Source organism: Phocoena sinus, chromosome 20, assembly GCF_008692025.1.
Source record: "Phocoena sinus isolate mPhoSin1 chromosome 20, mPhoSin1.pri, whole genome shotgun sequence".
Classification (NCBI taxonomy): Eukaryota; Metazoa; Chordata; class Mammalia; order Artiodactyla; family Phocoenidae; genus Phocoena; species Phocoena sinus.
This window is the reverse complement of record NC_045782.1, coordinates 7,077,366-7,103,935: the sequence shown is the minus strand read 5'-3', so window position 1 is coordinate 7,103,935 and position 26,570 is coordinate 7,077,366. Positions and strand designations below refer to the sequence as shown.

The 26,570-nt window shown below is 49.4% G+C and overlaps 1 protein-coding gene across 1 annotated transcript in view; it reads left to right on the top strand.

Moving 5' to 3' along the window:
* The window catches only part of GLP2R (glucagon like peptide 2 receptor), a 48,507-nt gene extending 25,045 nt beyond the window's left edge, over positions 1-23,462 (top strand). Inside the window, exons 9-13 of the mRNA XM_032617010.1 lie at positions 684-753; positions 10,618-10,706; positions 17,859-17,997; positions 22,064-22,105; positions 23,127-23,462. Of these exons, the coding sequence (XP_032472901.1) occupies positions 684-753; positions 10,618-10,706; positions 17,859-17,997; positions 22,064-22,105; positions 23,127-23,462 (676 nt within the window). The remainder of the gene's footprint in view (positions 1-683; positions 754-10,617; positions 10,707-17,858; positions 17,998-22,063; positions 22,106-23,126) is intronic.
* The last annotated feature ends 3,108 nt before the right edge of the window (positions 23,463-26,570 follow it).

Sequence of the window (26,570 nt, the reverse complement as noted above, 5' to 3'; positions counted from 1 at the left end):
TTGTAGGGTTACTAATTGGCCTAATTTCAATATTTCTGTGTCTCGGGGAATTAGGGAGGCCTGAGGAGAGGGACAGAGATAGGGGAACAGCCGGTTGGTGGCGCAGTCAGAACACACACATGTATTAAGTTCACCATCTCATGTGGGCACAAATCACGGCACCCCAAAACAATTACCACAGTAACATCAAAGATCGCTGATCACAGATCGCCATAACAATTATAGTAACAATGAAAAGCTTTAAAATATTGCAAGAATTACCAAAACGCGACACAGAGACACGAAGTGACCAAATGCCGCTGGGAGATAGTGCCTATAGACTTGCCCAACGCAGGGTTGCACAAACCTTCAGTTTGCAGAAAACGCAGTATCTGCGAAGTGCAGTAAAGTGAAGCACAGTAAAGGGAGGTGTGCCTGTAGAATTAAGAATTCGTGTTTGTACGAACACGGAGAAAAATGTGGACAGCTACACACCAAGCTATTAGCACGAAGACCACTTTCCTGGTTATAAAAAAAAAAAAAAAAGTCCACAGTATCAACCTAAAAGGAAGGGGTTTGGGCCCTCCCTCCCCCGTCCCAAGTGAGTCTTGACTGTGAGCCTGCTTCTTCCGAGGGTGCAGGCCCTTTACCTTCAGCCTTGTCTCAGACGTAAGTCTTCTCTTACTGCTCGCTCTTTGCCGTAGGTGCTGGGGAACCAACCGGAATAAGAATGTCTGGTGGATCATTCGGGGACCCATGCTGCTTTGTGTAACGGTGAGGACCGTCCCACCCGCCCTTTTTCCTCTCTGAGCTCAGCCGCTGTGGAGGACCCTGTCCCCTCCCCTGCCACCCGCCAGATTCTCTGGCTCAGAATGAACCTGGGCCAGATCCCTTGAGATGGAGACGCTGAGCTGTGAGTAAGATCTGTTGAATGAGAAGAAGCAAGTAAGAAACTCCTCCTTGGTGTCATGTCACGGCAGAAGTAAGTGTGCCATATAATCCCCCCTACCCCCCAAAAAGAAACTCCTCCTTGTCTGGTTCAGTACCTAAACCCAGGCTTACACTATAAGCCTCCTTCTCTCTGGGTTTTCCAACTATGTAGAGAAACCCGTAATCAGCTCAGTGACCTCATGTCAACCGGCTGTGATGTGCACAAACCCTGGGGATGCAGGAGCCTTCGGGCATGGACGAGCCCGGGGACAGCAAAGCTATGGGCTTGGATTTACCACCATCAGCAGGAGGGAGGGGAGACTAAGGAAGCGTCTTTTAGAGGAGGAAAGCATGCAGTCGCTATTAACCCAAAGCTGTGATGGGGGTTCGAGTCAGGAGATGATGCTACTCTGTGACCTTGTGGAAGAAGGCCCAGATTTTGGGGGGGTGCAGAGGGACTGCTCAAGCCGGAGTCCTAAAGCTCCTTTAGATGGTAGCATGTGAGGAAGACATCTGCCAAAGAAGTTCGGGGGAGGGGCAGGGAGCTAGCAGACAATTGGAAGGATGAGCAACGAGATCCCAGAGGAGGGCTTCCCTGGTGGCGCAGTGGTTGAGAGTCCGCCTGCCGATGCGGGGGACACGGGTTCGTGCCCCGGTCCGGGAAGATCCCACATGCCGCGGAGCGGCTGGGCCCGTGAGCCATGGCCGCTGAGCCTGCGCTTCCGGAGCCTGTGCCCCGCAACGGGAGAGGCCACAACAGTGAGAGGCCCGCGAACCGCCAAAAAAAAAAGATCCCAGAGGAGGCGGGAGGTCTTCCTGCCTGGACGCAGGGCCAGCAGCCCTGGGCGCCCACCAGCCAGGCACCGCCCACTCTCCTCTCCAAGGGGTTGCCGGGCATTCCGTTTTTGCCATTTTATAGAAATAACCTGGCATTTGTGGTTTCGTGAAATCAAAAAGGCTTATTTTTAGAGAAGAATGTCAATATTTGTCAATAATTGAAGGGCACTCTCCGCCCAGACCTGAGCGTTGAGTGTTCCTGGGAGGGGAAGATGTTCGTAGAAATGGCAGGAAAACCAAGAGCGTGGAGATGCTCTAAGCGGTGGCCTGGGTGCTACTGGGGATGTCCCCTCCGGTCCTTCCACACGCAGCTGAGAGCGGATGCTCAAAATGACCACGCCCACTCCCAGCGCGGCCTCTGCCCTGCCTCACCCACCCCATATCCCTCCCTATCCCCACATCCTCTCCTCTCCAGCCACACTGCCCCGCTGCGGTCCCAGCCGCAGCTCCTGGCTGGCCACCTCCGCTGCAGCCGGCTGACATTTATTGAGTGCCTCCTACATACCTGCTCTTCTGAGCGCTCTGTGCGTATTAACTCATTTCCTCTTCCCAACAAACCCATGAGGTGGCGCTACTCTTATGTTGCTTTTATTGGTGACGATGCTGAAGATTGTCACAGAGTTAGTCAGTGGGGGTCAGATCGCGGTCTGATCGGGTGACACCGGCACTTGTAACCACAGCATCGCGCAGCTGCCCCCAGATACTTATTGCCTCCAGCCCCCGTGCCTGGAGGACTGTGGGCTTCTCACGCGTTAGTACCTTGCTTTGGACCCTCCTCAGGTTGGAACCGTCTCCCTCCGCCATCTCATCCACCTGGCCACTCTACCTGGACACCCACCCCACAAAGTAGAGGTGGTCACGCCCTCCTCTGTGTCCTTCCCAGATCCTGTACCAGCTTCTGCCATGACCCCAGCAATGTTTTATTGCAAGTATTTGTCTAAAGCCTGTGTGCTGTCACTATAAGTCCCGTGTTTTATGCGTCCTGGCGGCCAGCCCAAGCATACGGCAGGCTCTGCAGAAACTTACTCAGTAAATGCTTGTGACCCACACTTCTGGGCCCTGCAAGGTTCTCATGCACCAGGCAGAATGAAGCAGGATGGCCTTCCCTAGGATGGAGTTCAGACTCGCTCCCGCTGGGTCCCTGGTGCTTACCTGCGTGCAGTCTTCCAGAGGCTACATCACTGGTTCTCCATCTTGGTCGCTCTTGCGATCACCTGGGTATCTTGAAACGTTCTTCTTGCACGAGATTTGTGTTTCATTGATCTCAGATGTGGCATAGGGATTCTAAGGAGAAGCTCGGGCGTGGTCTCCTGAGTGCTTGTTCTGAATTCAGGTTCCCAGGCCCCACCCCGGACCTGCAGAATCACGATCTTCATTGTAACAGGATTCCTGGGCACTGGGGGCACAGTAATGTTTGTGAAGCTCTGTGCCCACACACCAGCGGTTCTCAAAACTGGCTGTGCCTTAGAAACGTCGTGGTGGCTCATACCCCAGAGGATTTCATCCAAAGTTCTGGAGGTGGTACCTGGGCAGTGATTCTGATCCGTGGCCAGGGCTGGAACAACTGCTCTGGACCTCGCTGCTTGGTTGTCCATGGCTGGCTGACCTGTGTGCTGGTCTCTCCAGGTGCTTCCTAGTTCCTAGAGCCACCTTTTCTCCTGCCAGGACTAGAGAATGTGCTCTGTCTGTTCATCTTGGATGAAAGGACCTTCACATTGCTGTTGCTTCTACAACTCCAGTCGTGGCCAGCTCCACAGACATGGCCAGAATCGCCTTAGCTCAGGGTGGTTCCTTGTCCTCCCATCCACAACCCCTCTTCCTCCTGTTCACCTCACGGTGAACGACACCACCATCCACCTACCAGGCACCCAAGCCAGAAACCTGGGCGCCCTCCTAGCTTCTATCTCCTGCCTCACTACAGCCTCCAGCCGGACTTCAAGTCTTGTCAGTTCTTCCTCTGAAGGTCATTCCAAGCTTTCTCCTTCTCCTCAATCCATTGTCATTTTTCTTCTTCAGCCCCTTGGGGTTTCTCATGCAGACCTTTGCAAAAGCCTCCTATTTGGTCTCCCTTGCTCATTCCTGCCCCTGGCGATGCATCCTCTGTATGGCAGCCAGAGTGGTCTTTCTTGAGCAAAATTTGGCTGTGTTTCTCTTCTACGTGTGACTTTTTAATGGCTCATTACTGCCCTTGGGTGTGGTTCGAAACTCCTTCATGTGGTACGTATTGTCATTCCCATCCAACCACAAGCACCCCGTGTTCCATTTATGTGGAGAAATGCACAGTTCACCCGAATCCATGCTGATGTTCATGGCTCCCGTGCCTTTGCACACGCTGCCTCTCTGCCTGGAATGCCGACCTGACGGCCCTACATCTGCCTGGTGAGCTCTTCCTCCTTGCAGACTGAACCCTTTATTAAGGCTAAGTGCATGTGCCCTTCAGCAGGGCTCTTGGGGACAAAGGAGTAGCTCTAATATAGGCATTTTCGTCTATATAGTGGGCCAGGGGAGGAGGGGCTTGGGGGGAAGATGGAGGAGTTAGGGGTACACGAGACCTACCTCCGAGTCCCCACTGTGCTGGCAACCACCTCTGCCAACTTGTAGACCCAGATGTGAGCATGGCAGCTGGCGTGGTGCCAAAGAAATGTCACCAAGAATGGTACATCTGATCATATGCATTCTGTATCATCTAGGACCTGAAAAGGAGCCTTATTTGGGGTCCTAAGTGCCCCACATCTGGTCACAGAATCCAAGAGGAGTTGGCTGGGTTCTTTAAAAATTTCCGACACTTGCGCAGAATGAGGATTTTTGTACCTTTTTCTAATTGCCTTTCTGCGCACTCCCCAGTCCTCAGACCGCCCTGCTTCTTTATTGGTTATCCTATATAAATACCCCAAGCTTCTTGCCTTGGGGAGGTGGATTTGAGATGTGTTCTCCTATCTCCTTGCTTGGCTGCCTTGCAAATAAACCCTCTGTTTGCTGAAAGAAAAAAAAAACTTTCCTCCTTCAGCCCCTTTCCTGCTGGTACACAAATCACGAACAGCTCCATCCAAATGTGATTGCCGACCCCTGTCTTCTGGGGCACCTGGATGGACGGAGGTTCTGTGGTCCACCAGGCTGGTGTTTCATTCCATGGCAGTGAAGAAGTGCTTCCTCCATATAGCCCAGTGGTTGATGCCCATTTTCTCTTGTCTGGTCTCTGGAAGATACAAAGAACAGGGAATCAACAGGCTTCTCATCACAAGCCTTCATTTCCTAGGAGACAGTCCTGGTTGAAATTAATTTACTGAAATATGTGCCTTTCCCGTGTTAAGCTTGCTTTGTAAGAAAAACGCCCGAGTTTAACAAGTCACTAAGCCAAGGACACAGCGTTTTCTCTTTGTGATGAAAAACAGATATCCCATTAAATGGGATAAATTACTTGGTTACACTTAGTTTGTATTTAAGTGTTCTGTTACTAAATATTTTTGGCCGGCGATCTCCATTATCCCCGTTGGCTTGTGGATTGGATGGATAGCCTCTTGCCTGAAAGTCTGTCCTCTTAGCTTTGCGCATTGATTCTCCTGAGGCCAATAAGACAAATAATAACAGGTAGGTGTTGGATTCTGCAGCTCGTGTTTCAATCTGTGGTTTAAGACAAGGACATCAGTATTGAGCTGGTTCAATGTCTGCAGAGACTTTACTGCAGACTTTACATTCATTGTCACCCAGCCACCGTCCCTATGGGCTCTTTCTCCACTGCATAGAGGCACTTTGAAGTCTTTTCAATTTTAAAAACAACTGTACCCCGAAACCACTATTAGCCCTACAATTCAGTTGAGAGACATTATCTCCATTCCGCAGCCCTTGCCAACTACTGTTCTATCAGTCTGCTTCCTTTTGCAGTCAGGTCTCTTCAATGTGGTCTACACTTACTGTCTCCTGTCTCCTGCAGCTTCTCTTAAGTGAGCTCCCTGTTGCTAAGTGTGGTCTTATTTCGCCTTCAAATTATGGTAGCACTTAAACCTTTTTAAAATTCTACCCATTGTGAGCTTCCAGGAAACCACTTCCTTGTGGCGCACTCCGACTGCCCTGGCTCCTCTTTCTTAATCTCCTTTGATGTCTCCACTTCCTCTACCTTTCCCTTCATTACAAGGCAATTCTCAGAACCCTCTTTTCCTCCCAGTCTCCACAGCCTCCCTGGACAATCTCAACAACTCCTATGGTTCCATGCTCTGACTGGGACCTCCTTGCTGAGCTCCAGACGTAAATATCTCACTGCCTTGGGACATCTCTTGTGTCCAAAACTACTAGGTCCCCCTCCCCCCAGTGCTCTTCCTTCTCTGTGTGGTCATTCTCTTGGGGAATGGCACGACCACACATTGAGATCTACCATGAAACCTTGGGGTCATCTTTGATCTCCCATCCAGCCGGTCACAAAGGTCATCTGACTCAAACTCCTCAATAATTTCTAATCCATCTCCTGTCCATCGCTGAACCACCAGGGCTGCTCTTTACGTCACCTCTCCATCAGCCTCCCCAGGAACTCTGAAACTGCCTCCCAGTTGGTCTCCCTTCCTCCAGCTTTGCCTTCATTCAGTCTAGTCTCCACGCTCGCTGCTAAAATGAGCTTTCTGAAGCGCAGAAATGCAAATCTGATCAGGTCACTTGCCAGCTTGAAATCCATCGTCCCTGTTTTCAGAAGAAAACCCAAACTCCTTAGTGTGGCCGTGAAAGACTCTGCAGGACCTGGCCCTCCCTCCCGCTCCAGTCTCACGTCTCATAAACCCTGTTCTCATTCTCCAGGCCCTGCTTACGTTTGACCACTTGCTGTTCTGCGTTTCCAGTGGTCCATGACCTCTCATGAGGTTGCCGTCTAGAGGTTGGCCAGGGCTGCAGCCATCTGAAGCCTGGGGCTGGAGGATCAGCTTCTGAGGCTGGCAAGTGGTGCTGGTTCTTGGTCGGAGGACTCAATCTCCCCACACGGGTCTCTCCACGGGCTGCTTGGGCGTCCTCACAACATGGTGGCTGGTTTTCCCCAGAGAGAGAGGGAGAGAGAGAGAGAGAGAGAGAACCAGGTGGAAGCCATCCTTTTGAGCACCTAGCCTCAGAACTCACAGCATCACTTCTACCATATTCTTTTCATTACATGCAAATAACTGAACTAGTTCACATCCCAGAGACAAAAGGCGAATTAGGCTCTGCCTTTTGAAGGGAGAAGTGTCGAAGAATCTGCAGACATTTTTTTGTTGTTGTTGTTGTTTGTTTTTTGCGGTGCACAGGCCTCTCACTGCTGTGGCCTCTCCCGTTGCGGAGCACAGGCTCCGGACACGCAGGCTCAGCGGCCATGGCTCACGGGCCCAGCCATTCTGTGGCATGTGGGATCTTCCCGGACTGGGGCACGAACCCGCGTCCCCTGCACCGGCAGGTGGACTCCCAACCACTGCGCCACCAGGGAAGCCCCTCCCTATGCAGACATATTTAAAAATTTCTACCAAAGCTGATCATCAAGGGTCGAATTTTCCCAGTTCATGACAGTTGTGGAAAGTCATCTAGAGAGTAGAGAACGTGTGCTTTCCAGTGAATTCCGTGGCAGCAACAGGTCCTCAAGTTCAACACCAATAGACCTGGAGTTCTTTACAGTGGGAGGCAGTGTGGGATTCTGTTTAAGTGAAGGGAGGGTTGTAATTAGACAAATCTGAATTTAATTAATTACCAGCTCAGCCACTTACTAGCTGTGCAAGCTTGGGAATAGTACTTGTCTCCTCTGTGCCTCTGTTTTCTCATTGTATCATGGCATTAAAATAGTGTGGCTTCCCCAGAGGGTTGTTGTGAGGGTTAAACAAAATAATGTATGGAAAGTTAGCCCAGTGCCTGGCATGGTAAGTACTCAGTACCTGTTAATTAAAAATAATAACGCAGAAAGAGAAATTAAGGAAACACTCCCATTTACCATTGCAACAAAGAGAATAAAATACCTAGGCATAAACCTACCTCAGGAGGCAAAAGACCTGTATGCAGAAAACTATAAGACACCGATGAAAGAAATCAAAGATGATACAAACAAATGGAGAGATATACCATGTTCTTGGATGGGAAGAATCAATATTGTGAAAATGGCTCTACTACCCAAAGCAATCTACAGATTCAATGCAATCCCTATCAAACTACCACTGGCATTTTTCACAGAACTAGAACAAAAAATTTTATAATTTGTATGGAAACACAAACGACCCTGCATAGCCAAAGCAACCTTGAGAAAGAAAAACAGAGCTGGAGGAATCAGGCTCCCTGACTTCAGAAAGCTACAAAGCTACAGTAATCAAGACAGTATGGTCCTGGCATAAAAACAGAAACATAGATCAGTGGTACAGGACAGAAAGCCCAGAGATAAACCCACGCACATATGGTCACCTTATCTTTGACAAAAGAGGCAAGAATCTACAGTGGAGAAAAGACAGCCTCTTCAATAAGTGGTGCTGGGAAAACTAGAGAGCTACATGTAAAAGAATGAAATTAGAACACTCCCTAACACCAAACACAAGAATAAACTAAAAATGGATCAAAGACCTAAATGTAAGACCAGACACTTCTGCCTGTGTTAGAGGAAAACATAGACAGAACACTCTATGACATAAATCACAGCAAGATCCTTTTTGATCCACCTCCTAGAGTAATGGAAATAAAATAATAAACAAATGGGACCTAATGAAACTTAAAAGCTTTTGCACAGCAAAGGAAACCATAAACAAGACAAAAAGACAACCCTCAGAATGGGAGAAAATATTTGCAAATGAAACAACTGACAAAGGTTTAATCTCCAAAATATACAAGCAGCTCATGCAGCTCAATATCAAAAAAAAACCCAATCCGAAAATAGGCAGCAGACCTAAATAGACATTTCTCCAGAGCAGACGTATACAGACGGCCAACAAACACATGAAAGGATGCTCAACGTGACTAATCATTAGAGAAATGCAAATCAAAACCACAAAGAGGGGCTTCCCCAATGGCGCAGTGGTTAAGAATCCGCCTGCCAACGCAGGGGACACCGGTTCGATCCCTCGTCCAGGAAGATCCCACATGCCATGGAGCAACTAAGCCCGTGCGCCACAACTACTGAGCCTGCGCTCTAGAGCCTGCAAGCCACAACTCCTGAGCCCACGTGCCACAACTACTGAAGGCAGTGCACCTAGAGTCCCTGCTCTGCAACAAGAGAAGCCACCACAATGAGAAGCCTGCGCACCGCAATGAAGAGTAGCCCCCGCTCGCCACAACTAGAGAAAGCCCGCGTGCAGCAACACAGACCCAACACAGCCAAAAACAAATAAAATAGATATAAATAAATCTATTTGAAAAAAAAACCACAACGAGGTATCATCTCACAATGGTCAGAATGGCCATCATCAAAACATCTACAAACGATAAATGCTGGAGAGGGTGTGGAGAAAAGGGAACCCTCCTGAACTGTTGGTGGGAATGTAAATTGTTACAGCCACTATGGAGAACAGTATGGAGGCTCCTTAAAAAACTAAAAATAGAACTACCATATGACCCAGCAATCCCACTACTGGGCATATACCCTGAGAAAACCATAATTCAAAAAGATACATGAGGGCTTCCCTGGTGGCACAGTGGTTAAGAATCCACCTGCCATTGCAGGGGATTGGCAGGGACGTGGGTTCGAGCCCTGGTCCGGGAAGATCCCACATGCTGTGGGGCAACTAAGCCCGTGCACCACAACTACTGAGACTGCACTCTAGAGCCTGCGAGCCACAACTGCTGAGCCCACATGCTACAACTACTGAAGCCTGTGCGCCTAGAGCCTGTGCTCTGCAACAAGAGAAGCCACTGCAGTGAGAAGCCCGCACACAACAACAAAGAGTAGCCCCTGCTCACCACAACTAGAGAAAGCCTGTGCACAGAACAAAGACCCAATGCTGCCAAAAATTAAAAAATTAAATAAATTAATTAAAAAAATATATATATATATACGTACCACAATGTTCACTGCAGCCCTGTGACAGGACGTGGAAGCAACCTAAGTGTCCATCGACAGATAAATGGATAAAGATGTGGTACATATACACAATGGAATATTACTCAGCCATGAAAAGGAACGAAACTGAGTTATCTCTAATGAGGTGGATGGACCTAGAGTCCGTCATACAGAGTGACGTCAGAAAGAGGAAAACAAATACCGTATGCTAACACATATATATGGAATCTTAAAAAAAAAAAAAAAACGGTACTGATGAACCTAGGGGCAGGGCAAGAATAAAGACGCAGACATAGAGGACGGACCTGAGGCCACGGGGAGTGGGAAGGGTAAGCTGGGACCAAGTGAGAGAGCGGCATGGACATATATACACTACCAAAGGTAAAATAGATGGCTAGTGGGAAGCAGCCGCATAGCACAGGGAGATCAGCTCGGTGCTTTGTGACCACCTAGAGGGGTGGGATAGGGAGGGTGGGAGGGAGGGAGACGCAAGAGGGAGGAGATATGGGGATATATATATACAGGTATAGCTTATTCACTTTGTTATACAGCAGAAACTAACACACCATTGTAAAGCAATTATACTCCAATAAAGACGTTAACGAAACAAATTTAAAAAATAATAATGTAAATGTCCACCTGCCTTTCTCAGACAGCTGTTGGGTCTCCTGGAGGCAGAAGAATAAACTAGGCGGCTTTTTAGGGTCCTTTCTAGGCTCTCCGTTGAGATGCCTTAGGGAGAGTGGGGATTACCCTGACCACTTGCCACCTGACCAGCTGACTACCAAACTGCCCCTGATTTCCCTGAACAAGGATCTGATGGTGGGTCCAGGGTGACCTTGATATTCCTAGCCACGTGGAGTCCATCACTTACTCATATCTGTGTTTTTTTCAAGGTCAATTTCTTCATCTTCTTGAAAATTCTCAAGCTTCTCATTTCTAAGCTCAAAGCTCATCAAATGTGCTTCAGGGATTATAAATACAGGTGAGTGGCCTGAGGTCAGTACCCAAGGGCCCAAGATTACTTTTACCGCTTTTGGCCGTTCTGGCTAATGTCCCAGGAAGGGGGTAACATTGCATTAGTATGTTTATCTCCGGACACAAGGGTGTCAGCAACAGCCCCTCTGAAAAAGGCGTCATGGGATCATGTAGGGCTTTTGCCAAAGATGAGGACCTTCCGAGCCCATGCAAATGAAGTCAGTGGTGAGTAGTGAAGGGCACACACATTCCCCAGCAGGACACTGTTAAAATGCTCCTAAGAATGGGTGCTTTACGGGGACAGGAAAGAGTCACACAAAGGGGAGTTTGACAGTTGCCTTCCTTCGGGAAGGAGTTGAGGCAACAGAATAAAGGATATATTGTAACTCAGGAGAGAGTATTTGGGTATTTGTAAGACCTTGAGTAATACAACCACAAACGTTTGGAGCCCAAGGGAACATTCTTCACACAGTCACGCTTTCTTTGTGACTTGCCATTGCTGCATCCCGTGTTCTGCTTTCCATGGTGACAGCGGTCCCATCGCAGAGTAAGTCAGATCCTGGGTGTTTATTGAGCTCTGCATTGCTGTCACTCAAATGATGAATGAGTGAGAGAGAAAGGGCTCCCTCCCACCTTTTCCAGGTACTCTGCTTTCTGTAGGACGTGTGTACTTCTTGGGGACAGAGGGTTTTAACCCAGAGTTCCTCTCCCATGGTAGAGATTTTAGTCCTCGTGGTAGGAGTGGAGGTGTGAGTGAGGGTGGCTCTACCTCAGCTTCTCCCTCTCTAAGGCCAGAATGGGCCCCGAGCCAGGTGTGCCGGGAAGGTAGTTTGTCCATTTATCTGACAAACATTGAATGAATGTCTAAAATGCGCTTGGCACTGTGCTTCAAACAAAAGGTAAATAGGATGGGGGCCCCATCTGTGAGGAGCACACTTTGTAACTCGCCAAGGACCGGGATGTGGGTGTGGAACATGAGTCGGGGGGCTGATGCTGGCGTTGACCCCACACTGACCTTGGGCAAGTTGCTTGGCCTCCCCGGGTCTGCTTTCTGGTATGTCACATGGGAGCGTCACCCCAGACCCATCCTCTGCCTGTGATCAGGATTAAAGGAGGTCCTAGTTACGCCTCTTCCAATCTAATCAGATGTGGTGAGTGGTATTTGCCCCGGGTGTCCAGACCCCAAATCCTGTCAGCCTAACCCCCACCACCCCCGGGAGTTCCAGAAGGGTAAACACACCGTTCAGGACCAGGCAAATATGTACGGTATTGGCTCTAATATTGCACAACCTGCCCCTGGCCCTGGGACTCTTGGGCTGGCCTGGACCACACAGAGCTACACTGTCTTTCTCGGCGCCTCTGGCCGAGCCTGCAAGTGGCTGACGGGCTCTCTGGCCCTTTTCCCAAGGCTCAGCCTCTCACCACTCTGTGAGGATGGAGGTCCAGGGCCAAGAGCAGGGCTTCTGCCATCTACCCTGCCTGGGTCCATTTAGGGAGGGAATCCTCTCACTAACCAGGCACCGTGGAAACCCAACAGAGGACAGCACTCCCGGGAGACAGACACGGGGCAGACGAACAACAAGGTACCACTTTCCACACAGACTGAGAGCCTAAACCCCGCCATTCTGTGCCTCCAAAGCCCACCAGGTACTGCTGGGGCCATCCCCGAGCTTCAGACCCACAGTGGCCCCTACGATAGTTTTCCATCCTGGCTATTTTAAGCATCACCAGACAGCCGGCCAAAAGCCCTGATGTGTGAGCTCTTCTACTGGATATTTGGTTCAGTAACTGAGGGTTGGAGCCCCACACAGGGACTTCTTACAGGAGAGTTCCTAGAAGATTCTGATACACAGCCAGAGTCGGGGCACCATGGGACCAGATGTTCTAGTGAAATAATGCATGGAGTTTTCTGGTCAGGCCGTGGCAAATGTGTTTCTAAGCAGCCTTGACGGCCTCTTCTCCAGGCTCTTCTCTAGAGTTATCCAAGACGGTGGCTCTCAAACTTTTTTTAAAAAATTAATTAATTAATTTTTGGCTATGTTGGGGTCTTCGTTGCTGTGCACAGGCTTTCTCTAGTTGTGGCGAGCGGGGGCTACTCTTTGTTGTGGTGCGCGGGCTTCTCATTGCGGTGGCTTCTCTTGCCGAGGAGCGTGGGCTCTAGGCACGGGGCTTCAGTAGTTGTGTTGCGCGGACTCAGTAGTTGTGGCTCGCGGGCTCTAGAGCGCAGGTTCAGTCGTTGCGGTGCATGGGCTTAGTTGCTCCGCGGCATGTGGGATCTCCCAGGACCAGGGCTTGAACCCGTGTCCCCTGCATTGGCAGGCAGATTCTTAACCACTGCGCCACCAGGGAAGCCCCTTTCAAACTTTTCTGATCACGTGTCTATTAGTAAAGAATGATGTCACTCATCATATATATACATGGTTTACTGAACTACTACATACGTGATACACCAAAATAAAGAAAATTATAAAGGATAGATAAAAATGTAACACACACAGAACTTCTATTCTCCTCTCTTACTATGTATTCTTCCAACACCAAATGGATGTCCTCGTACAGCCCTGAAGTGTGCACCCCCAATTAGGAGGCAATTATCTCCGGAAGTGTAACTCAATATACTGGGGACACCTTCATGGCTGAGCAGTGATTCAGGACAGCTATTTTGGGGAGAGACAGAGTAACCCTGCCTGGCATAAACGATCTGTCTGGAAACTTCCCCATCCTTCTTCAAGGTAAAATCTTGAAAAGAGGAACCTGGGTGCCTGCCTACCTGGAGGCCTCCCAGCGTGAGACACCTCACCTTGGCGAGTTTGATGTCTACCACCTGGGGACTGTCCTGGGGAGACTTCGGCTGAGAGTGGCCAAAGTGGCTGAGACTTTGGAGGGCTAAGTCTAACTGAACTCTAACTTAGTCTAACTTAGTCTAACTAAGTCTAACTGAACAAGAGACTAATCTACAAACCAGACTATACAATTATTCATTCTTAGAGTCTGTGAAAAGTGGGAGTGGGACGTTCCTTCTAGTGCCTGCACTCCTTGTAAAGTTGACACCAGAAGATCCAGAAATCCAAAGCCGTCACCAGAAGGCTGCTTGGTGATCACGTCATCAAAGTAAAGTGGTTGGTGTTGAAGGATCACTGACGGTGGCCTGAGAAACCACCAGTGCCCTGTGGTGCACCCGTCCCGGTGAGAGGGAGGTTCATTCCCCAGAGTCTCCACCCATAGGGCCGGATGAGTTTGAAAACTTTCAGAATGTAGTTCTCAAGATTTGCACCCCACCCCCACCCCAGGAGTATATTTTAGGAAAGTTTAAATTAAACACACTTAGTCCTTGCCAAAGAGGCAAGTGGCTAGGAGCTGGAGACCTTTTGCAGTCCTAGCCCTCAGTCCCCGGCTTCTGTCATTCAAGAAGGAAACTGTAACCAGCCCAGCTGTCTGCCTGGTCTGGACACGGACAGCTGAGCCAAGCCTGGAGAAAAAGCAATGTCCCTGGATTGTGGACAGACACCAGTGGACCCTCAGCTGGGAGGGAGTTCTCTGTTCTTTGTTGTTCCCGGCATGGAAGTGGCTCTCTCCTCCTAGATAAACGATCTTAACTTTCCGTGTGATGCATGGGCCAGAGCTCTTAAGGAACTTATAAAGGAGAATCATTTCTTAACATGCTAAATCCCAGACCCCTTTCTGAAAGAACTTTCAGAAAAATGTCACAAATGGAAGAAAAATAATCCAAGTCACTGAGGTTGTGAGCAACTTGAGGACAGAGACAGATGCTTTAAAAACGGCGATAGCTAAATGTTATTGGTTGCACATCATGTATCGGGTACCATTTATTCTGAGGGTTGGCCCCATGTTATTTAACCCTTACAATGACACTGTCAGGAGTTATTGCTACTAATATTTTTATAATTATTTTAACATTTCAGATGATAGTAGTAGTAGTATAATCCTCATTTTTACAGATAGAGAGGTTAAATAATTTTCCCAAGGCCACATCGCTAGTAATTGGCGGAGCTGGGATTTGAACCCAGGCCCCAGGTTCTGCCCCGTGTCCCGTTGCCTTTGGCCCCAGATCCTCCTGCTTGATCATATGTCTAGGGCAGATGCCCAATATCTGTTGAAGAGCTAACCGACGGCAATAAACTAAACCATTTAAATAAACAAATGACTGTAGATGAGAAACAGACATAAACACAGTTCATAAGAGGATGCTGCTATAGACATTTATGGATTTTCATCTGAACAGGGACGCAAATAGTCCTTTGTCCAAGGAGAATTGAGAATCAGGTGAGGAGTGGGAAATTCCTTCTGACATCCACCCAGAGAGGTGGCAGGTACTAAAATGGCCCAAAACCTCATAAAAAGATGGTCATTCCTTAAAAATCCTCCTGTACTAAGTGTGGGATCCTGGATTGGATTCTGGAATGTGAAAAGGACATTAGTGGAAAAACTGGTGAAATCTGGTTAAAGTCTGGAGTATGGTTATTGGCCATATGCCAACGTTAGCTTGTTAGCGTTGCCGAAGGTACCATGGTTCTGGAGTGTTTTCACATTAGGGGAAACTCAGTGAAGGGTATGTGGATACTCTCTACATGATCTTTGCTACTTTTCTGTAGATCTAACATTATGCCAAAATGAAAAGTTTATTTTAAAAGCATAATGTAGTAGCATGGCCCCAAGAATAAGCTGATGGTAAGACGTGGATCTGCATGTAAGTATGTGTCATTAAAACCCATATAACACAGAGCAAGGGTCGCAGACTCACACACTTGCAAGGGCCAAGGAGGCTGGTTGAGTTGGAGAATGCATGTTCCCTCTAAAGGCTGTAACCGACGATTGCCAAGCAGGAGCTGGGGCCCAGCATGGCCAGATCTCCCCATTTTTCAAAGGAAGCTGAAGATCTGGACCCCTTTGCTTGAAATCACTTTTTTTTTTTTTTTTTTTTTTTGCGGTACGCGGGCCTCTCACTGTTGTGGCCTCTCCCATCGCGGAGCACAGGCTCCGGACGCGCAGGCTCAGCGGCCATGGCTCACGGGCCCAGCCGCTCCACGGCATGTGGGATCTTCCAGGACCGGGGCACGAACCCACGTCTTCCGCGTCGGCAGGTGGACTCCCAACCGCTGCGCCACCAGGGAAGCCCCACCTTATTTTTTAAGGATGGCTCCAATAGCAAAAATCACTACCTAGCATAAGCAAAGACTGTCTGCAGGTCAACTATAACCCATGGTTGCCACTTGGCAACCTCTGAACTACAGGGTTTTAAAACACTCCTGGAAATTAGACAAACAAGCAAAACCCAGAACTCTTGAAATAGTCTCTCCTTGGGAACACCTTAATGTTGCTCAGCTAAGTGAGTGTGCACTGGTGAATGTGGGTGTGCAAGTAGGTATGAGCTCGGCTCAGGAGAACCACGTAACCAGGGCCTGTGTCTCAGACTCCCCACTCCTTGGCCTCCCCTTGACCATCGAGGCCCTGGGACGCTCAGCCCATATGCTCGGGGGGAGTTCCTCTCATTGGTGACTCCTACTCACCTGTTATAGGCTTTAGGTCCTTTTAGGGCACAAAGGTGAGTTTTTTTTTAATTTTGGCTGTGTTGGGTCTTCGTTTCTGTGCGAGGGCTTTCTCTAGTTGCGGCAAGCGGGGGCCACTCTTCATCGCGGTGCGCAGGCCTCTCACTATCGTGGCCTCTCTTGTTGCGGAGCACAGGGTCCAGACGTTCAGGCTCAGTAGTTGTGGCTCACGGGGCCTAGTTGCTCCGCAGCATGTGGGATCTTCCCAGACCAGGGCTTGAACCCGTGTCCCCTGCATTGGCAGGCGGACTCTCAACCACTGCGCCACCAGGGAAGCCCAAAGGTGAGTTTTTTTTGTTTCATTGATAACACTGCATCTGAATGACTCTCACAGATGCAAGTTTCATAGTAAGCACTTTCTCTTGCATAAAGTTAAACCTGCTTGAAGATACTGCCCATGAGGGGCTGCTGACCCTCTCTGTTTCATCTTTAATTCCACGGGGTTTTTATTCAGTGGGGAGGAAACTTCTCCTAGTTTGGCCCTTTAAGACAAGGACTTGGGCTAAAAAAATCATGAAATTTAAGCTCTTTTTTTCCCAATGTGTATCAGACAATAGCTTTGTTTATGCCCTGAATATGTCACCTGTGCTAATGTAGTTTGAAGTCAAGAAGCAGCTCAATGGTGAAGAACAGTTGTTCTCAAACGTGGCTGCTTGTCAGTATCCTGTTGGGGAGTCCCTTAAAGATTCTTATTCCCAGAATCCAACCTCCAGAGGTTTTGATTCAGGGGGTTGACATTGGGGCTCAGGAAGCTATATATAGAGAGAGCCAACCAATAAAAATATATCTATTTTAAAAGCTCCGTAAGGAATTCTAATAGTCTGTCTACTTGGGAACCACCAGTATGCGGTATGGAATGTTTGGGTCCCAGCTGTGCATTTGCACGTGGGTGGTACAAAGGAATGTTTGTCTTTTTTGTGTAGAGTGTATACAATAGCAAGCTTCCACACAGGGCTTTTTACGAGGAAGATCAGTTTCTCATTTCCTGCTGCCCTTGCTATCACCAGGGCTGGGGGCAGCTTGGGGCAGATGATGAAATCCTGCTTGGAGTGTGCAAGGCCTGAGTGTGAGGTCAGAAGCCCCACTTCCAGGCTGGGAGGTACCACTTAGTGGCTGCGTGACCCTGGGCAAGTCATTTTCTTTCTCTTCTCAGGCTCCGTAAAGCCCTGACACTGGAAGTCCCAAATAGAGAAAGAGGTAGAGGCACCTGCTAGCTAGGTAACAGGAAACTTGTCAAACCTGGTAAGGGATGTAATGTCCTATGGTGACAGCCATGTGCATGGAAATCTATCCATCAAACAAAACGTTAAGATCTGTAGGTATATCATTATATGGAGGAATCCATCCATTCATTCATTCATTCATCCAATTCATGTTTTCTGAGCATCTTCCATGAGTCAGGTGTGGGGATGCACCAGTGAACAGGACCACACTGGCCCTTAAGGCATTCAACGTGTAGCCAAGGAGACAAACGGGAAAATCAACTGTTTATCAATGCCATTAGAGCTACAGTAAACGAAGCACAGAAGAGCAGGAAATGTTGCCTGTTCCCAAGGTGGCTTTCATGACACGCATTTGATTGCTATTTGCAGATTGGCCAAGTCCACGCTGGTCCTCATTCCTTTATTGGGTGTTCATGAGATTCTCTTCTCTTTCATCACTGACGATCAAGTTGAAGGATTTCCACGATATATACGACTCTTCATTCAGTTGACTCTGAGCTCCTTCCACGTAAGTAGACATCTGAACAAGGATGCCTTTGGCTTTGGAGAAAACAAAATGCCCTTGATCCAAACACACTCGAAATTGCGAGAGCCCGAAGAGGGAAAGGGAGCTCTGGTTATCAGTAGGATTTATCGGCTTTGGCATTAGAAGGGTGTGGAGATGGAAATGTTGCTTTAATCCTGCCAGCGTGACTCGGTGACTAAGAAGGGAAAAGTGGTTTGTTTCCGGCACTATAATAGTTGGTGTGACTCACGATCAATATTCACCGTGTCAGCATGAAGCCTTTTATTAAGCGCCTATTTTTGCTGGGTTCTCTGCACAGTTTGTGCAAAATGAACAGCGAGTAGAGACCAGGAGGCTCTCGGGACTTTGATAGGTGTGTGTGGGATGAAGCTAGAAACAGGAGGCCACCTGTGGTTCAGGTACCTGGGTGTTTTGGTTATCCATGGCTTCGACTGTCATCCATTACTTAGCAGATTAAAACGACAGTAATTTTTATTATTTCTCATGATTCTGGGGGTCAAGAATCCAGGTAGGACATAGTAGGCATGTCTCACCTCTGCTCCAGGGATGCTTGCTGGGGCTGAACTTTCTAGATGACTTCTCCACTCATATGTCTGGAGCCTAAGCTGCGGAGGCTCAGATGGCTGAGACTGGCTGGAGTGGCTTTATTTGGGTCAAAATAAATTTCATCGAATCCCCACACTCACCACACCAAAGGCCCAGGGGACAGCGCCTGAGGTATGGTAGGGGCAACTGGACAGTCTTTTTACCTTCTGTTAGAGCTGAATTGCATGTGGCTTTGAATGGAGACAGAGCGCCCACTGGTAACTTGTTTTCATTTTGAAACCATGTTTAATTTACTTCAATCTTTTGGGGGATTTCAAAGGCTAAAGTTTAGTCACTGGGGTTTCCTGTGTTGCTTGGTCCTAATCTTCTTTAAAAAGTAATCCCAAATCAGAAACAACAACAACAAGGTGGCCTTTCTCCCTCTGAGGACTTGATGGGTCATGTGACCCCTTGATCAGCTGATCTCACACACCCAAGGCCAGCTGAAGATAAGACGTTCATGCAGAGCTTTGTGGGACAGATTTCTTTGTAGGACAGATCCTAGCCTACCAGACTCCCTGGCAAGGGAGCATGTTTGGGTCACCCATTACTGTGTAGCAAACTCCCCCCAAACTCCATGGCTTGAATCAGAAACTACGTTATTAATCTCGAATGATTCCGTAAGCTGGGCTGTCTGGACTCACAGGGTGAACCTTTTGATACATGCCATATTCGAATGGGGCTGCAAACATCTGAAGGCTTGATTTGGGCCAGAACATCCAAGACAGCTCATTCACACGGCTGGACGTTGACATGGGCTGTTGGCTGGGAGCTCAGCTGGGGCTATCGATTAGGAACCTAAGTTCTCCATGTGGCCTCTCCACGTATCTTGTGCATCTCAGAGCATGGCACCTGGACCCTTAGGAGTATCCCAAGAGCAAGTGCTCTAAGAGGGAGGAAGCAGACGCTTCCAACCCTCTTAAGGCAAAGGCTCGGAAGTCCCAGAATGTCACTTCTACCACATTGTGCTGGTAGAAGGAGTCACAGGCACATCCCAGATTCAAGGGGAGGGAAGATATGGTCCATCTCTTGATGTGAAGGGTCACATATGCCTACCAGGAGGGGAGAAATCCTTGGGGCCATCTCTGGAGACCAGCTACCACACTGATCGTTTGGTCCTGCAGCAACCTGAGCTCAGGCACCACCGAGGAAGATGAGGAATCAGAGCAGCTCTGCAGATGGAGCTAGAAACACACTTAGGAGCTTGTGCCTGGACAGAGGCCACGCACCTTCTAAAGACCCCCACGCTGTTCCCCTCCAGCCCGCCAGGCAGAGGTGAGAGCACGGGTGGGCAGGTGTGCAGGTGCAAATTCAGCGGGTCGTATCTTAGTGACTCCACCATAGAAATTAGCACTGGACCCAACAGCTTCCTTTCCTTGCTGCTTTAGGGGACCCTTCACTCTCCCAAGGGCCTATTGCTTAGAGAATTTCACCAGCCTCCTGCTGTCGAGGGGTCTTTGGAGAGACCGCCAAGTGGTGGTGACACACGGAGTGAGAGCCGTCTGTTCGTGGGACCGCCCCCTTCACACTCGCTTCATCTAGAATGAGAGTCAGCCAGACTCCAGGATGCCCCTCCAACCATGACTCAAGGACCTGACGAAGTGAAAGACACACTTGTGATGAGGAATCCTATTTCACCCAACTCATTTGTGAGACTTCTGGCACGCCGAAAGCACGCCCACCCCCTTCCAATATCTGGCAGTGAAAAGACCAGATAAAGGTGGTCTTCTGGTTGGGGGAAGGGGGCGGGGAGGGACAGACAATAACCAGGTTGACAAATGAAGAACAATGCTGGTTATTAATATCCTAAAGACTATGAAATAGAGAGCTGTGATTGTGGCTGGAACGGCTGCCAAAAATTGAGTGGTGGGGAAAGACTTCTCTTTCAGGAGACATTTGAGCTATGACCTGAATTTTGAGAAGCCAGTTAGGCAGAGATTTGAGGAAAGAATGGTCCAGAAGACAGAAAGTGTGACAACGGGACCCGAGGAAGAAATGAGCTGATAGCCGGTCTCCACCATGCCCCCCGGTCATCTTTGCCTCTTGGTTTTCACAGACTTGAGTAGTGCCCTCTCACACAGAATAGGGTTGACCTGTGCGACCATTAGAGTACTGTGGGCATGAAAGCGTGTGATGCTTGAGGCTAGGACATAAAAAGGGTTGCAGCCTCCGCCTGGCTTCCTTGGGTCACGCCCTCTGGGTGAAGCCAGCTGCCACGTCCTGAGGACACACAAGCAGCTCTATGGAGGGAGATGGAGGTTTCCTACCAACAACCAGCACCAACTTGCCAGGCATGTGAGCTGTCTTGGAAGCAAGTCAAGCCTTCAGATACCTGAAGTTCCAGCCAACAACTTGACTGCAACCAGAAGAATGACCCTGAGCGGGAATACCCAGCTAAGCCATGGCCAGATTCTTGGCCCGTAGGAAGTCTGTGAGACGATAAATCTTTATTGTTTTGATCCACTTAGTTATACAGCAACCTAATCCATTAGCTTGAGATGCTGAAGGCACCCAGAAGGTCCGTGTGGCTGGAATATAGTAGCTGAGGGGAAGCGTGGTACAAGGTGAGGTCAGTGACACAGACACAAGGCCACATCACCTTAGCTCCTCCTGTGGTTAGGACATTGTATTTTAGTCTAAGTGTGATGGTAAACCCCAGGCATGAAATGATCTATCTTTTCAGAAGAAATATTCTGACACGAGAAAAGGGTATTTACTATCTCACAAAAATGAAAATTTCAGGATCAGGTATAGCTGGATCCAGGTACTCAAACAATATCATCAAAATCTGTCTCTGACCATCTCCAGCCTCTGCTTTTCTCTATGTTGACTTTATCCTCAGACGGGTGCTCTCCACGTAGCTGGGAAGATGCCCTTGAGTGTCTCCAGACTAACTTTGACTATAAAGTTGGCAAAAGCAGGGAAGAGGGTGCAACTGTCTCTTCTTTCCTGCTGAAAAGAACTGAGATTGGGCCTGCTTGGATCACATGACCATTTGGGCTGTTTATTGTGGTGATGGCCCTCCTAGAACATGAGGACCAAATGATTGACAGCCCTGCCAGAAGCCCAGGGAGTAGGGGAGGGTCAGGAAAGGATGCAAATCAGGCAAAAACAATTAGCCATTGCCCACTATGGACAAATAGAAATGGGACAGTCACCTTGTACAGTATTTATATAATTGAATGAATGATGTAGAGCCTTTAGGGTTTAATCATCATTGACCTATGAGCGTGTAAGCAAACGCCTAGGCTGATGTGGGTGGTGAGTGTCAAAGTAGGAAGAGACCACATGGAAATCCGAGTTAATGTAATCATTATGACTCACTCTAGTTAGTACAATCAAGTAGCTGCCTGCCTCTCGTAGGGGCTACTAGGACTAGGGCTGGTCTGTGGACTTTCCAAGTAACCGTCAGACACATCTTCTACTGAGTCAAGCTTCACGCCACCTCTTCCTTTCATTCCAGGGACTACTTGTGGCCTTGCAGTATTGCTTTTCCAATGGAGAGGTACGTTTTCCATGCTGCCGTCCTAGCTCCCTGCGAGGCTGGGGCCGGCATCCTCCTGCCCCTGGAGAGTTCGGTTTACACGATGGTGCCTTGGGGGGGTGTGCAGTGACCAGCACGTCCTGGGACAAATGGGTACCACAGACATCCAGTAGAGAGAGCAGCAGGCATCTTAGACCTATGGGGAAAGGTATTGGGATGAGTTTTCTTTCCAGAGCCCAACCATGGCCCCGCTGGAGCCGCACTGGGAGTATCAAAGTGTCGTACAGTTACCAGCTGTAACTCTGGAGTCCAAAAATCTGCATTCAAGCCATGACTCACCCACTTAGGAGATCTGCATTAGTCAGGTCACCGTGGCTCTTTGAGCCTCAGTTTCCTCGTCCGTAAAATGGGAATAACAATGGTCCCTACCCTGCAGTGATACCCCAGGGATGCATGGTAAAGATCCTATGCATGGTAACAACGATTATTTTTATTGTTAATATTATGGCAGAGCCCCCAACCAACTCTCTGCTCCCCCAGAAAGAGGCTTGAAAGGGGGAGGGGAAGAGGCCAGAGCAGTTTTCTCCTGACTTGAGGAGTTGGTGGAATCTCTGGCTCCCTTTCATCTTCCCCTCCCCCCATCCCAGGTGTAAATATGGATTTCTGTCTCCTTCCGCTAGAATGTAAGCCTCTTGACGTCAAAACCTCTTCCGTCTGGCTCACTGCTGCCTTTTCTGTATCTTCAAGCAGGGACCCATAATCCACCAGGCAGGTTTCAAATGTCACCTCGACCAGTCCTTTTCTGAACACCCTATCTCAGATTTTAGTCTCCTCACCCCACTGTCCTGCTTAAAGGCCTCACGGTGTCACTAACATCTGCTCTGCTCACATGTATTTGTTTGCTTCTCTTTGTTCGTCTCCCCTAGTGAGAAGGTAGGTTTCCCAAGGGTGGTCCAGAGTAGCCATTCAGTACACATTTGCTGAGTGGACACTGGACTCAGTGGCTCCCAGGCAGTAACCCCGCCCTCTTCTCACCTGGCAGGTGAAGGCCGAGCTGCGGAAGCAGTGGGCCCGCTTTTTGCTAGCCCACCACTCGGGCTGCAGAGCCTGGGTCCTGGGGAAGAACTTCCGATTCCTAGAGAAATGTCCCAAGAAGCTCTCGGAGGGGACCGGCTCCGGCAAGCTGCAGAAGGCGCGGCCCTCGCCCCACGGTGGGCAGCTCCTGCACTCGACTGAGGAGGGCCTGCGGGTGGCGGGCGCCCTGCCCCGCCAAGGCCACGCAGCCTGGCCCCGGGGCAGCAGCGTGTCGGAGAGCAGCGAGGGGGACTTCACCCTGGTCCACACCATGGAGGAGATTCTCGAGGAGAGCGAGATGTAGGCAGGAGCCCACCTCTCTGGCTCCGCTCCCTGGAGACTCCTGAGATGGGCGAGGGAGGAGGCGGCCAAGCTGTACATTGCTGACCTTGCGGGTGCAAAGTCAGTCCACTTCCCGCGCACCCCGCCCACTCCGACGTGACGTCGCCCCGCCTACTTTGGACGTCTCTTCCCGGCTTGCCCTGCTCTGTGCGACAGAGGCTGCGTACACTCACCGCCTCTGCGTGCCCTGTCATCCTCATCACCCCCGCAGGTGTGTTTTCCAGAGCGCCACCAGCCTTCCGGGCTGGGCCCATATTCGAGTGAATGGAGCCCTAGGATACAGAGAGATGTCTGCTATGAAATAGAGGCCAGCCGCTATCCTTCCTTTACCCTTCATGGTACAGGTGTCTGTCTGAAGTCGGGTTCAGTGTGTCCAAGGACCGCCTGCGAAGTGTTTTAAATGCAGAGTCTGACTCATGGCAGAGATTCTAAGAGGGTGCATCTGGGACGATGGCCGGCGACGGGAATTGTGTAACAAGCATCCCAGGTAATTCTGATGCGAGCCCACATTTTGAAAACCTGGGGCAGGATGGGCAGCAGCCAGAAGCACCCCCTGAGCTGGCCGCTGGCGGGAGAGACCGCCGGAGTCCTGCATTCAGCAGTTCAGCTGTGACACGCCTGCCCTCCTCTGACAGGGTGGACCGCACTCCGCCCCCTCCCAGAGCCCTCTCCTTCCCTTCTCTCTTCTTCCTCTCTTGTCAAGTCTTCCCTCCCTCTCTCCATCTCAGTTCTCATCCGTGGGCAGCAGCAGTTCTGTTTGACCTGTAACGAGCCCATCCTTCCTCGGAGGGTTGGCCCCAGCACCCAGGGCCCCTCTGAAAGTTGCTGTTGGTCATTTTCTCACTTTTCTGGCTCCGCCTGCCTGTCTGAGCTTGGCTTCTTCAAGCCTTACTTGCCTACCGTTCTCTGCCATTTTTCGTTTGCCGTTGATACCTGGATGGCTGTACCTTCTGCTCTGGGAGGTTTGCCCACTGTTCTCCCGGCCCTGAGTCCCCCACTGATAAGAGTCCCACTCCTCGTATGGAATTGGATGCTGAGAGCTGGAGGGGACCCAGCTGAAATGAGAGGACTGTGGCTGATCTGGACACGCCGAGGAGGCACCGAGGGGGCCGGGGCTGTGGACCCGGTCTGCAGGTGGGGAGTAAGTTGTGCCCAGACACACTTCTGGTGCTTCTGGAGGCTGAGGAGGGCCCAGGCAATTAGGGTCAGGCTCAGTGGCTGCAACTGTAGGGCAAGAGGCTGAGGAAGGTCAAGGGAGGAACGTTCTATGGAAACAGGGTGTCAGTTACAGTGTGTAAAATGTATGTGTACGTGGGTGGCCGGGGTGTGATGCTGTGGGACCAAGTCCTGCCTTATATTAGGGGGAGGCGCGATACGATACTCATCCAGTAGGGGTGCCAGATTTTGCAATTAAAAATACACCATTCGGATATAAGTATACGTATAGCTGATTCACTTTGTTATACAGCAGAAACTAACACAACAATGTAAAGCAATTATACTCCAATAAAGATGTTTTAAAAATCCACAATTCTCAGTTAAATTTGAATTTTGGACAAATATTATTATTTGTCTAATATTATTATCGTCTAAGTATATCCCACGGGATATACTTGACGTGAAATCCAAATCCACTGCACATCCTGTATTTCACCTGGCAGCTCCACTGTCAAAGACACTTTGCAGCAGGACAGAGACCAGGGTGAGGCAAGCAGACCTCAGTTCAGGTGCGAAATTTAAGAGAGTACTAAAAAACCCACAGTCGTCAAGATAAGTAATATTTTAAAGCAATATTAAAAAAAATCAAAGCTACAGCCCACGGGCCATTTATAAAAAATGACATTTTATTGGAACCAAGGCTGGGGTGAGGGTGAAGAAAGTGAGGCCATGAGATGCAAATAAAGGGTCTGGTCCTGACTGTGTAAAATTTTGATATTTTGCTCACCATGGACGTTTTAACATTAATCTTCATTTTTAAACGATTGCATGAAAATATTTATCTTGATTACTGAGCTTTTTGTCGCTTACCTTAAATTTTGCACCTGAGGCCGGTGCCCATCTTCCCCTCCCCCCAGTCCTGGCTCTGCTCTGCAACAGGGGAAACTGAGGCAGTGACATTAGGCAAGTACATAACAAAGCAAAGGTTTGTTTTTTTGGTGTCCAGATTGTCCACAATTCAATCATTAAAATACATGCCCTACTTTCTCCTTTCTGCAAAAATCTCTGCCGTTTCTCATCAACCCATTAGCACCTAGAAAGCTGGGCCGCGTCGTATTCCCAGCTAGTATCCAGCATAGCCAGTTCAGAGCAGGTTCAGAACACGTTCATCAAAGGAGACAAGACAGAAGCGTCTTGGGAGCATCAGATGCTGTCGAGGGTCAGCTACCCAGGACCCGGCCACTGATAGAGGGAACTTTTTTTCAAGCACTTGTAAATATGCCCTCTCCGCTCACCCCACACATGGGGTGGCACACACACACACACTGCCACTTGCTCTTCGAATGATTAACATAAGTTTATTTAATTTGATTTGTTAATTCTTTTACATCGGTTTCACACTGGAGCTGAAGGTCTCTGCCCCTGGAGAATCTGGTGCACTGTTCCTGGCCAGAAGTGGGAAAAAAGAGCTGCAGTATTCAGCCTGGGAACCTGGGTGGCCCACTGTCTCAGGGAGCAAGAAGAGTGGGCAGAGAGGTCGGAGAGAGGTCAGAGGTCAAAAGGGTGGAAGGCAAGTGTCTGCCTTCTTCTAGACCACTCCCTAGATCATTCACTTTGCTGTTGCCTTAAAGATCCAGCCTCGTGGGTCTCAATCCTGGCTTTGCAGTCACCTGGGACACTTTCTAGAAACATCGATGGCTGGTGAGGCCAGAAAGCACACCAGCAGCCCAGCACACAGCTGGGACACGTCAGAAGCACTGTAGCCCTGGCTGTGGTGGAAATGTGACCGGTGGCAGCAATGGTACCTGGCACCGAGGGACCTATTGATGAATCTGTCTGGGGTGCCTCCTGGGGATGCTAAGAAATGCCCAAGGGCCACTGCACAAGAGGCTGGGACCCTGTGAGAGCAGTT